This window comes from Marmota marmota, unplaced genomic scaffold (assembly GCF_001458135.2).
Source record: "Marmota marmota marmota unplaced genomic scaffold, marMar, whole genome shotgun sequence".
Taxonomy (NCBI): Eukaryota; Metazoa; Chordata; class Mammalia; order Rodentia; family Sciuridae; genus Marmota; species Marmota marmota.
The window spans coordinates 115,823-128,954 of record NW_025999891.1 but is presented as its reverse complement, the minus strand read 5'-3'; the positions used below and the strand labels follow the sequence as shown (position 1 = coordinate 128,954).

General features: G+C 38.0%; 2 protein-coding genes across 2 annotated transcripts in view; one reads left to right on the top strand and one right to left on the bottom strand.

Moving 5' to 3' along the window:
* Nucleotides 1–13,132, top strand: part of LOC107155184 (aspartoacylase-like) — a 104,684-nt gene that overhangs the window by 89,388 nt on the left and 2,164 nt on the right. The window lies entirely within an intron of this gene.
* LOC107155166 (olfactory receptor 3A1-like) lies at nucleotides 4,898–5,860 on the bottom strand. The gene has a single exon (XM_015500955.2). The coding sequence runs from the start codon at nucleotides 5,858–5,860 to the stop codon at nucleotides 4,901–4,903; it is 960 nt and encodes a 319-aa protein (XP_015356441.1). The 3' UTR covers nucleotides 4,898–4,900.

Sequence of the window (13,132 nt, the reverse complement as noted above, 5' to 3'; positions counted from 1 at the left end):
TCTTTTGATTGGTGAGTTTAAGCCATTAATATTTAGGGTTACTATTGAGACATGGTTTGTATTTCCAGCCATATTTGTTTATTTTTGTTATTTAACTTGACTTTGATTAGTTTTTCCTTTAGTGTACTACCTCCCTCTGCTGGTTTTCATTGTTGATTTTCATTTCCTCTTCATGAGATATTTTTCCAAGGATGTTTTGTAGTGCTGGTTTTCTAGCTATAAATTATTTTAACTTTTGTTTATTGTGGAAGGTTTTTATTTCATTTTTAAATATGAAGCTTAATTTTGCTGGCTACAAGATACTTGGTTGGCACCCATTATCTTTCAGAGCTTGATATATGTTTTTCCAGGATCTTCTAGGTTTTAGGGTCTGTGTTGAAAAATCAGCCATTATCCTAATTGTTTTACCCCTCTATGTAATCTGATTCCTTTCTCTTGTGGCTTTTAAAATTATCTTCTTATTCTATATGTTGGGCATTTTCATTATTATGTGTCTTGGTGTAGATCTTTTGTGATTTTGCACGTTCAGCGTCCTGTAGGCTTCTTGGATTTGGATTTCCAATTCATTCTTCATGTTTGGAAAGTTTTCTGATATTATTTCATTGAACAGTTTGCTCATTCCTTTGATTTGGGCCTCTATGCCTTCCTCTATCCCAATAACTCTTAAATTTGGTCTTTTTATGCTATCCCATATTTCTTGGATGTTCTGCTTGTGGTTTCTTATCATTTTCACTGTGCTATCTATGTTCTTTGCAAGATGATATGTTTTATCTTCATTGTCTGAGGTCCTATCATCTAAGTGGTCTACTCTGTTGGTGATGCTCTCGTTTGAGTTTTTAATTTAGTTTATTATTTCTTTCATTTCAAGGATTTATGGGTTTTTTTAGAACCTCTATCTCCCTGTTGAGGTGATCTTTTATTTCTTAGATTTGTTTATGTAGCTCATTGACGAAGTTGTCTTTCACTGCTTGTATTTGTTTTCTTATGTCTTCTTTGAGTTCAAGAGCACTTTACCCATGTATATCCTGAAATCTTTTTCTGTAGTTTTTTCTGCTGTAGCTGCCAATGCTTCTAATGAATATTGTCTTGATTTGTTTGTGGTACTTTCTTCCCTTATCTTTTCATGTTGCTTGTGTGTCTTCCTTTCCAGCTCTGTGGATCTGGTGTGTTATTGTTTTTATCCTGTAGATTTGTAGTGCTCTTGTAGGGTTCCATGATCCCTCCTTTGTGAGGAAGGACAATGTTAACAGATCCCAATATCAACAATACATCACCTATGAACAAATTGTTATTAAGACATTTATAGTTAGTCTCAATGCCCAGAAATGTTGGATTCAATTATTATTTAAAATATAATCAGTAGTTTCATGAAAGGTGTACAGTTTCTGGTGGCGGACAGTGAGCTGGAGGTCGGGCGTAGGACGATATGCTAAGAGGGAAAGATGTGAGGGTATGGGGTTAATATAACTTAGGAAATTTGGAGGAGAAGTCTAATGAAGAGAGTAAGTAGCAGGGGAATAAACAGGAGATAATTTAGGGTAGACAAGTACGTGAGACGACAGTAGAGTACATAAAACAAACACACATATGTATTTAGAAAATTACAGGATATAAAAATATTAAAATTTGGAGGTTAAAAGAGGAACAAAGAGAAGGAAAAAAGGGAAAGAAAGAAAGAAAAAATTAAAAAGGGGTGGGGCTTATGCAATTCCTCTATATTATATTATTCAGGTGACTCAGTTCTCAAAGTTCTGTTTCATGCAAAATTCTTGGTCTCACTTATGTTGGGATTGTGAGGGCCAGAGGATAGAATGGTAGAGGAGAAAGAAAAACTATAAGAAGGAAAAAAAATACTCTTAGAATTACATTTGTTTCCTGCTTCTCTTCTCTTCCAGTAGGTGGAGTTGTCTATTTTAAGCTTGAGTGTCTGCCCTCAGGGTGGTGTAGGTAACCAGGGTGAGAAGATTTGTGCCCCCGGTATCATATCCCTCTCCTGCCTTGAGCTTCCCCCGATCCTGGTCTCTCTGTTTTGCTCCAGGTTTAGACCCCTCCCCTCTCTTGCCTATCAGGTCCCAACTGCAGGACCTCTTGCCCTCAGGCTCACACCAGGTGGGCTGCTTCCTGGTCGCACTGCGCTCCTGTTCAACTGAGAGCGGTTTTTGTGCTGTGCAGTCACTGTGCCAAGTTATTGCAGCAATTTGAAGTTCAAATTGATTCAGTACCTTACCTGAGGGCACATAGGAATTTGAGGAGTAGGGCTTCAAGCTAGCATTTGCCTGATTTCAAGGTATATAATCTCAACACCTATGACATGTGACCTACTCTCCACATCCTTCTATTAGCTCCTATTGACCAATGTAAGTTTCGCTTCTGATTTTGGTGACTGTTGCTGTCACATAAACCATGGAATATGTTCTAAAATGAACCTAAGACATCCCTATTTCAGTAATAACAACCTGTGCACCATCTATAATAGCCATCTGTAGCACTAAATCTTACTTCCAGCTGCTACCCCCAGTCTAACTCTTTTGCTTTTCCATTATATCTGCTACTTACTCTCAATGAAACAAATCATAACTGGTAGTGTGGGAACCTGACATCAAAAACATAAAACTTCTAATTGGTGGAAGATATTAAAAACCAAAGGACTTTACATATATGTTCCAAGCAATAAGAATGATTTAATTTGGGAGAAGAATGAAATATCTTGTGAATGGATCAATAAAAGGTCACTTTATTCAATTAAAAAATGAAAGAATAATAACATATTGGGAGATTGTGTGGAATTATTTGCAAAATAGTGGCAAAGGATTAATATCCACATTATATAGAGTTCCTGCAAATCAATAAGCAAAATTAATTAGCAATTAAAAAAAGAGGCAAAGGACATGAAAAGCTAATTATCAATGATGAAATACAAATGGATTATATTAGTCCACTCATGTTGCCATAACAAAATACAATAGATAGGATAGATTAAATAAAATAATTTTGTGAGAAAATAATTTTCTCACAATTCTGGAAGCAGGAAGTCCAAGATCAGTGTGTCAGCATGGTCAGATTCTGATGAAGATTCTCTTTCTGCATTGAAGACAGACCTTCTTCTGTATCCTCATATGAAAAGGAGAAAGAGAGAGAGGGAGAGGGAGGGAGAGGGATTCTTCATATGAGGCCATAGCTCTATTCTATTAGGGCCCTACCCTTATAATCTCATTTAACCAAAATTACTTTCTAAAGACTATATCTCCAAATAAATTGGGGGTCAGCACTTCTACATGAAATTTTTAGAGAAACACAATTCAACACACATCCATGAATAATAAATATTTGGAAATACATTCATTCTTATATGAACATAAAAATACATATCAAATAATAAATATAATGTTCAACCACTATATTATCAAAAATTAGTAGAATTCATTTATAATAGCCACAGTTATCAAAAGCTTGGAGAATAAGCAATTTCTTTCATCATTGGAATAATAAAATAATGCAAATTTTTTGTAGAATAAGAGGAAACTATATATAAAAATCTAAAATTTTATTTCATTCAACTCAAGAATTTTGCTTATCACAACTTATGGAAATGCTTGCAGAATAATAAAAACACCCTGGTGGTTCAGGAGGCTGAGGCAGGAGGATCTCAATTGAAAGCCAGCCTCAGCAATGTAGTGAGACCCTGTCTCAAATTAAAAAAGTAAAAAAGAGGGCTGGGATGTGGCTCAGTGCCCTGGGGTTCAATCCCTGGTATCAAAAATAAAAGTAAATAAAAAAGAAAAATATACTTCTAAGAATATTCTACATGTTATTGATTGTAAATGCAGAAAATCTAGAAACAGTTTAAATTCTAAAAAAAGGCATATGGCTAAATAAATTTTTATTTACTTGTAAATTAACACTGGGCAATCAATAAAATGGAAAACATAAGATTTTAGATATTTGACAGGTTAAAAAATCTACCTACCATGTACTGTGTAAATAACAACCATGACATAACATACCCCTATTGATACAACATATGCATAAACATATTTATATTGATATAAAGATACACAACATGTTTACGTATGTATTAAAAAATTAAAAGAATAGGCACCAAATTTTTTTTAAGAATTTAACCTTTATTTATTTGTTTATTATTATTTTTTATGTGGTGCTGAGTATTGAACCCACGGCCTCACCTGTGCTAGGCAAGTGCTCTTCCACTGAGCCACAACTCCAACCCAATCACCAAATTTTTAACAGTGGTTATTATGAAGAGTGGGGGCAGAAAAAGTAAAGGTTTTGATTTTCTACTGTTAAAATTTTGTTTTCATTTTCATGAGTGCAATTCCTAATCAAAAAAATTTAAAGTCAATGGATATTTCCATTTTGAAAAAAAAGAGAAATCCCTAAGGAAATATAAACTCTCCACAGTTAAGCACCCCAGAATCTTGCAGTGTTGACAGGCTAGTGGAAATCAATGTCTCAATTCATACTGTACTGGATCTAGGTCACTGTGTGACCTTATGTGAAAACAGGTGGTGGGAGCTGCTTTGGGGGAGCTTAATGGAGGGGTATGCTGATTCTTGGCACTAGGCTGTGACTTGTTATGTTCCAGTTTAGAGACAATCTTTGCTGGTGCTTTTGGGGACCTTAGCAAAATAAATAAACAAAAGATTCTTCCTGCAGGACCAAGAACCTCCCAAGATACAGATATCTTGGGTTCCCTTTTATCTGGACTAGGAAGAGTTCAGAGGACCAAATGGCAAGTACCCAGGGCTCTGGTCCAGGACTGTATACTACCATCAGGTAAAGCATCCTTGGGGAGCAAGAATATTACTTCCTAATAAAAGTCATCTTGTTCAAGACTCTAGGAGGGACTATTCCCATGGTTTCTACCTTCCTGAGACACCCTTCATGACAGTGCTCGCTTTCTGGTGAGCACCTTCCACAGAGCACCCTGCACATCGGGGTTCCTGAGACTGTAGATGAGTGGGTTCAGCATGGGGCTGACAACAGTGTTAAGGATGCCAATGCCCTTGTCCTTGTCTGAAGCCTCCACTGAACCCAGACGCATGTAGCTGAAGACACCTGTCCCATAGAAGATGCCCACCACTGTGAGGTGGGAGCCACATGTGGAGAAGGCCTTCTTCCTGCCCTCAGCAGAACGGATTCTCAGGACTGCAGCTGCCACATGGACATAGGAGGTGACGATGAGAATCACAGGTGCACCTGCCATGAGGATACCCAGACCAAATAGCAGCAGCTCATTGAGCTGGGTGCTGGAACAGGAGAGCTGGAAGAGCTGGGGGAGGTCACAGTAGAAGTGACTGATCACATTGGGGCCACAGAAGTTGAGTGTGGATATGGCCACAGTATGGGTCAGTGCATTGGTGAAGGCACAAGCCCAGGACACAGCCACCAGTATCCTCTGGACTGTCTGGCTCATGCGGGTGCTGTAGGTAAGGGGCCGGCAAATGGCCAGGAATCGGTCATAGGCCATGGCTGTCAACAAGAAGCAGTCCACACCAGCCAACAGATGGAAGAAGAAGAGCTGTGTGAGGCAGGCTCCATATAAAACTGTATGCTTGTGGGACAAGAGACGACTCAACATTGAAGGAACAGTGACAGTGATGCACCCAACATCCAGCACTGACAGATTCCCCAGGAAGAAGTACATGGGGGTGTGGAGTTTAGGCTCCACCAAGATGGCTGCCAGGATGCTGAGGTTTCCCCCGATTGTGACCAGGTAGGCAAAGAAGAAGAGCACAAAGACAACTGGTCGCAGCCCAGGTGTCTCCACCAAGCCCAATAGAATAAACTCAGTCACTGCAGTTCTATTGGCTCCAGGTAATGAGCCCCTGTAATAAGACATTCCAGAGTGGAAGGGATCAGCCTTGATTATTTAGTTAGTCAATAAAAAATATATTGACCTACTTACACTTGCTGCTCCAGGCAAAACCCCCTAATTCCTTAGTGAGTATTTCTCACTCTTCAGGCCACACCTCACTTATTGTCCATGTTCTGCCTTCACCATAGTATCCTTACCTGACTTCCATGTGCATTGCCCAATGCCACCACTACCTTGGACTTCTTTCTTCTCAAAAGGTATTTAAGTCCTTTCTCACTTTGTTCCCTGGAGTCAATGAATGAGGTCCTTCTCTCAAGGTCCTATATGAGATCTGAGGGAAAATTATGCGAAAAGTAAAAAAGAACAGAACACATGAATTGATCATAAATCATTACAAATCTATTAGAAATAAAATAAAACAAACCTCTAGCAAATATAAAGAAGAAAAAAAATAAAATATATAAAATTAGTAATCAGAAAGTCATAGTATTCATAGATGAAAAAGAAATTTAAATAATCATGGAACACTATCTGCTCCTAAATTTGGACAAATGATTGATTCTTCAACCATCAGAACCATTCCCAAATGAAATAAACCAATAGATAAATGAATTAAAAGAAAGAAACAATAACAACAAAACATGGTCAGAAATGTACTTCCAAATGTGCAGGCTCCAGTTTTATTCCATTTATATGCAAATTATTTTAAATTTGTCAATATAAAGAGAATGTCTACATCATGGACACCTTCTGTAGCTTAGAAATAAAGAGAGCCTTCCCATTCATTTTTCATCATTACCAAATCCTGATACTAAAATGTAACAATAATAAAAAGTGGAATTATTCTATCCTACCCTCATTTGGCTATATGTATGCGAAAACCCTAAGTACAACAAATTAAGCCTATCATAATCAAATTTTATAGAAAAGAGAGAATAATTTAACGTTAGTAAATTTACCAACATATCATATTATTAGATTAAAAGAGGAAATCTTTCTAAAAGGCAATTCATAAGTGTCTACATCCATTTGTAATGTAGGGAAAAAAAGTAAACACTTCTATAGCTCCATAGAATGGAAATATGTAATTTATATGACTTTATATAATAGGAAATGACCACTGAAAGCCTGTATCCCTCCTAAAGGTAAAATAAAAGTGATATTTCTATTAAAATCAGGAGCAAGAGAGCCCTGGTCTTCATTACTACAAATATTTTTCATTATCCTAAACGTTTCAGGCAAAGAGACACAAGAAGTTTAAACATTAGAGGAGAAAGAAGAGAATAATTGGAAATGACAAAGTTGTCTAAATGAAAACCCAAGAGAGGGACAAACAAACAATCCTAGGAAATAGAATTGTCAGGAAATTGGCAAGTTAGATAAAAAGTAATTATACACAAGCCAGTAGATTTGTGAAACACTGATAATAATTAGTTAGAAAACTGGAACATTCTAATTCATAGTAGATAATATCTTCTGACATAAAATTAAGAGTACGTAGGAAATAAGTTTATACCTGAAGTATGGACACGGGAGCCTAGAAAATGGCAGGAAGGAAATAACTATGGATTCCACCAACAGTGGGAACATGGGAGCTTCTCAGCTCCTCCTTTTCTGTTTTCCCTCAGGTGATCTACAGTGAATTGGATTCTTTTTATAATCATATATATTTTATATCAATATAATTGCATATTTTGGTTCCTTAAGATTACAGAGTTCCTTAATGGCCAAAGATATAGTGGTTCAATGATTGCTTTGTTGATTCTCCTACAGATTAAATAAAAGTGTACAATGCTACATATATTTGCTTCGTAGCTCTATGAAATAATAAAATAAAATTTAATTCATTATGTTCTCTTCACAGAAAGTCTGCCAATAACAAATCAACTAACTAGTTTATCAGTTTCCACCAAAATTAACCACTGTGGTGTCCATCAATGGAAGCTGAAAGCCTGTTTTACTTTATTCTTGTGTGCATGCTTTACCATACTTTGTTTTCTTTGATGGATCTTTCAAAATTTAGTAACTAGATAATATTTTTGGTGCCCATAAGTATTTAGATCATTTTAAGAATATAGCTAAAACCCTCATAGATAACAATAACCAAAGGATGTGAGCTCTGAAACTTTCATTGCCACGATCTAGAGATAATGAAAATAAATTCCTGATCATTATAAAATACATGGTGTTAATTTCCTACTGGTAATGTAGACCTCCAGTTACTATGGGGATGCCACATCTAGGGTCATATTTTCTGGAATCCATTGGCATAGAGTACCAGTTTGAACAGTTTCTACACACAACAGTGTCCTTGCTAGTGCCCATAACTATATTCAGTATACCCCATGACATTGGTCCCATGGACACTGGCTTAAGTTAATTGGGATCTTGGAGACTATCTATTCCTTATTTCACCAATGAGGAGACTAATGTGGAACACAATTGAGGTGGAATTATAGGGTTTAGAGTGAAGAAATTTAATCCACTATGTTCTCTTCACAGAGATCTGTACCTATGAGATGTACCTATGAGATCTCTGGTTTTATATTTTCCAAAATAGTACCCATTGATAAGCCTACTCACTTTACGTTTGTTAACCCCCAAATAACTAGGAGGCCATCAGATGAGAGGCCATTAGATAAGAGTATCTAATTGAGTACCCCAAAGGCACTTCCTGATACCTAAGGAAGCATTAGAAAATCCATCAAACATACACAGAAGAATGAAACTACATCCTTGTCTCTCATCAAAAATCAACTTAAAGTGGAACAAAAAACCTAAATGTAAGACATGACACTAAGAAATTCTAGAAGAAAACATATGGGAAACACTTCAAGATATTGATATAAGCAAAGACTTTCGGATGAGACCCCAAAAGGACAGACAACAAAAGTAAAAATAGACAAATGGAATTGTATCAAAATAAGAAGCTTCTGCACAGAAGAGAAATAAAGGAAAAAACAATCAACAGAGTGAAGAGAAAACCAACAGAATGCAAGAAAAGTTTTGCAAACTATTCATCTGACAATGGATTAATATCCAGAATATATAAATAGCTCAAACAACTCAAAAGGAAAAAAAAACAATAATCTGATTTTAAAATGGGTAAATGATCTGGATAGACAGTTCTCAAGACACACAAATGTCCAACAAGAATGTAACATAGACAGTCCATTCTTGGCCATCTGATGTGTAGGCGACTTCTTATAGGTGAGACATTTGATGTAGTGTTTCCTAAACTTTCCTAAAAATCCTAATCTTTTCTGAAACTGTTTAACTGGAATATCCTCTTGCTTCCTCCAGGCTCTCAAATCCTTTGACTCAACTAAAGTGTTCCTCCTCTGCTGAAGTTTTCATGATTTTTCCCCATCTCAGGCTTCTTCCACTAAACTCCCACTACACTTGAATTGAATACTTCACAGCTCTTATCTCTGTTAACCCCTTGCAGGGTCATTCCTCTATAGGACACACCTCTTCTACACTCTGGCTTCAGAGAAATGTATGCCTGATTCAGCTTTGCATTCTCAATGCCTGCCACTGTACTTTGCATATAGTAGGTGTTTGATATTTCTGAAATAAATGAGCGAGTGAACTTAGAAACCAAGACCATAAGATCAACAAGATCAGTGGAAGAGAACATAAGGTTGGGCTGTAGAAGTTGGGAAAGTTTTTTTTTTTATGAGCTGGAGTTTATGCAAGATGATGAAAAATTGATATGGTTTTACAGTATAGGTTTAAGTCTAAGGCACAGATGTACTGCTGTAGGAAATTCAGCTCCCTTTGTCTAGATGGGGGCATTTCTAAGGACTCATTTGGGAGCAGTTAAATCTATCCATTGATATGACATTTGCCTTTTCACAAAAACAGCCCCAAAAGATTTGGCAATAAGGGGTAGGCCCTGTGAATATATATATATGCCAAAAAAAACCCCACACACCTCAGAAAGAAGCTCTATGATTCTTACTCTGTTGAGGTGAAACTTGTCTTTACCAAGAATCTAGGATGAGCATCATCTATGCACCTAAGACAGTGATGGCCTTGAGTAAAGAAATCCTCCTAGATTAACATTCCTAGGTGGCTAGCATGAGCTTCAGGCCACCCTTATACAACATTCATGGTCCTGTGCTCTGACATTTCAACAAATCCCTTTATCATTTGATGTGGCCTTCTGATGCAGGCTTCTGGTTCCAGGTTGCTTCCTGAGGAATGGGTCCAGGCAGAAGGCCGTATGCTCTGAATTCCCTCATAAATCCAATAGATACATAAACTGTTTCCATCCAAAGACTTTGTCAAGGCAGACAGAGTGCCCTGACATAGGAGGGTCCCAGCACTTTCTCTCTTTTGATGTGTTTCCCTGAGCAAGACTCTCCCTACTAAATCCTCTGTGAAATGAGAGGTTCGGCTCACTTGGGAACACCCTGGGTGCCTCAAGTTGCTGGAGAGTACTCACCTTGTTACAGGTGTGATAGCCAGCAAGGTTTCTGCAGAAGGGAAATGAAGAATTTGAGGCACTGTTCAGGCCCTAGCCCCAGAGAACAAGGAAGGACCATATATAAGAGAATAAAAGAGAGATGAGATCATCCTGTCATGGAGCTCCATCTTCTGCAATGTTATGCTCTGGGGATCTCAGAAATTAGCCCCCCAGGAAGGAAAGGACCTTGGGGAGCCACAAACATATAAACAATCCAAGCATTTAATGAACCCAATAATGATTTTGTGATGCTTTTGATTGTTCTTAAAAATTTTTCACACCCATTCCCTACTCCACCCCTCATATTAGTTCCATGGGTAAATAGAGGGTTATTAAGACATTTATTACTCAAGGATAATGAAGCCCAGAGAGTTTATTCATCGTTCTAAAATCACCCATGGAGTTAATGGTGGTGCGAAAGCCAGACCAGAGTCCCCAGACCAAACAGTTTGTTTCTCCAGATTCCTGGCCCGGTGAGATCTTAGCAACTCCCAGGCTTGCCTTGCCCTGGAGGTGAGAAGGAGGTAGAGAAAGAGGCAAAGGGGAGATGCTCTCTCCAGACACGGTTTCCTGTGAGTCCTCAGGGATGCAATGCTTCCCTCTCAGAACCTTGTTAGTGCGGACTACTGGGATTGCATTCTGCAGGTGGGGGATCCCATAATAATTTTGGAAGTGGTAGTGGAAGAGCTGAATTGAGTTAAGAGGGTTCTAGGGGTCCCCAGGGATGTCACCCCACACTGGGATTTTCTAGGCCTTATTAGAAGTTGAGGGTCCTGTGATGAGATTAATGGACAGAAAATGTGGAGAGGTCATCTGGCTCTCCTTCAGTGTCCTGCTCCATTTCTGATTTCCCACCAGATGGAGAACGTGCATTTCCCTAGCTATAGGAGCCCAGCTCCGATACTCTCCCTGGGCAGCCTGGTGCATCATGAAGTACGCTGATGGGGTCTACTGTCAAACTAATTTGTGAATGGTGTGACTTAGGACCAGCTGCTGAACTTCTTGGTCATCAGCCTCCTCATCTGTGAAATCAAAATAATATTTCCAACCACCCAGGTTTGTCTGAGAATTATATAAAATAACAGATGTAAGGTACTTAGTAATGATCAAACAGCCATCACTGATAGTTAGTTTAAGTTGTGGATTATCTCACCTAATCTTCCTGACAAGTCTTTGATGTGATTTGACTATTTGCTGTAATTTACAGAGGAGGAAACTGGGGCTCAAAGAAGGTTAGTAAGTTGCTTGATGTTATACATCCAGGAACTGGCAGAGCTGGAACTAAACCCCAAAACAAGATTTTAACAACTTTTCCCCAAGATTTTCCCTTCCCTCTTCCTCCCTCTGCTAAGCAATTAAGGCCCCTCATCCCACCACTGGGACTCTGTTTTTTTCCTCAAGGCTCTGATGTTGGTGCCAATCCTTGGCAGCTCCTTCATGATACAGTACGGGTTATCTCCACCTACAGGGTGCTAGCCAATTGGAAAAGGGTTAGTGGCCTTCAGATGTTTGCCATTAGACTTGTCAAAGCGCCTGGTACCTGTTAGATAATGAACAAGTCTGGGAGCCACATCCTGGGCATGTTCACTCCGGCAAGCCCAGCCCTCAGCTCTGGATTCCAACTCCAGATAAAAACTGCCACCACCCATGGTGTAACTCTGTTTTACCAGGTGGCTCCTGCCCATTATAATGTATTTTAAAGGCATTGTAATTAAGACAAGTCATGTTTGAGCAAAATTAGAAAAATAAACCAAAACAGCACAACAGACAGCCTGTAATTAATATGTGGAAATTTGACACAGGGCACATGGCATGGCTAGCCTGCAGATCGGTAGGAAAGAGGCCTCTTGGTAAACAGCCCTGGGGCAATCAAGGATCCACGGAGAAAAAGATGATACTCTCCTGCTCATTGCACATTCAATGCACAAAGCCCAGTTTCAGGTAGTTGAGATACTTATATTGCAGAGTAACAACGTACAATCTTAAATATATTCTAATAATACATTCCTAAATATATTCTATGGAGTACTCTTATGACCTTTTAGAAGGTACAGATTTCTTAAAGAAGCCCCCACAATATTAAATACATTTTAAAAAGACCAATACATTAGCTTTAACTCAAATTTCAAACTGTTTTATTAGTAAAAAGACAAGCCAAGGATTAAAAAGAACATTTTGGCACATATAGCTATTCTGAAGTATCCAAAACATATTAAAAACTTTTGCAACCAATGAGAAAAAGATAAAGACTCAATAGAAAACAGGCAAAGGATATAAATAGAAATCTCACAGAAGATGAAACAACAATGGTAAATGAACATAGAAAAGAAAACTCAGACTTCTTGGTAATCTAGCAAATGCAAGGTAAAATCACAATGGAAATGTCACTGTACAGTTACTATCTTGAGCTGAATGAAGAAATGAGATAATATCAAGTTTTAAGGAGAACAGAGATCAACAAAGACTCTTACACACTGCTGTTGAGAGCAGCAAATTTTGTGCTACAGTGTCTCTCTAATTATTTTTGTTTGATTGAATATACCTTGCCTCATTCCTTTTATTTTTATTGAATTTCATAAATGCAACACTAATACAGGCATAGCAATATTGCATATGCAGTGAAGCTCTCAGCTTGAGAATCAAAATTACTTTACCTTGGAATTCAGACAAATTTGGCAGCACTGGGAAGGTCCCAGCAAGTTCAACATACATGAGGGGCACATTGGAAAATGATTTTTTTTTCTTTAAACCTAATTTGTATTGATTCCAATCCTAATTAGAGACCTTAGAGAAATTCTTGTGTGTGTGCACCAGGAAATGTGTGC

Coding starts and splice junctions, on each gene's coding strand:
- LOC107155166 (XM_015500955.2), bottom strand. CDS start 5,860: ATGTCTTATTACAGGGGCTCATTACCTGGAGCCAATAGAACTGCAGTG.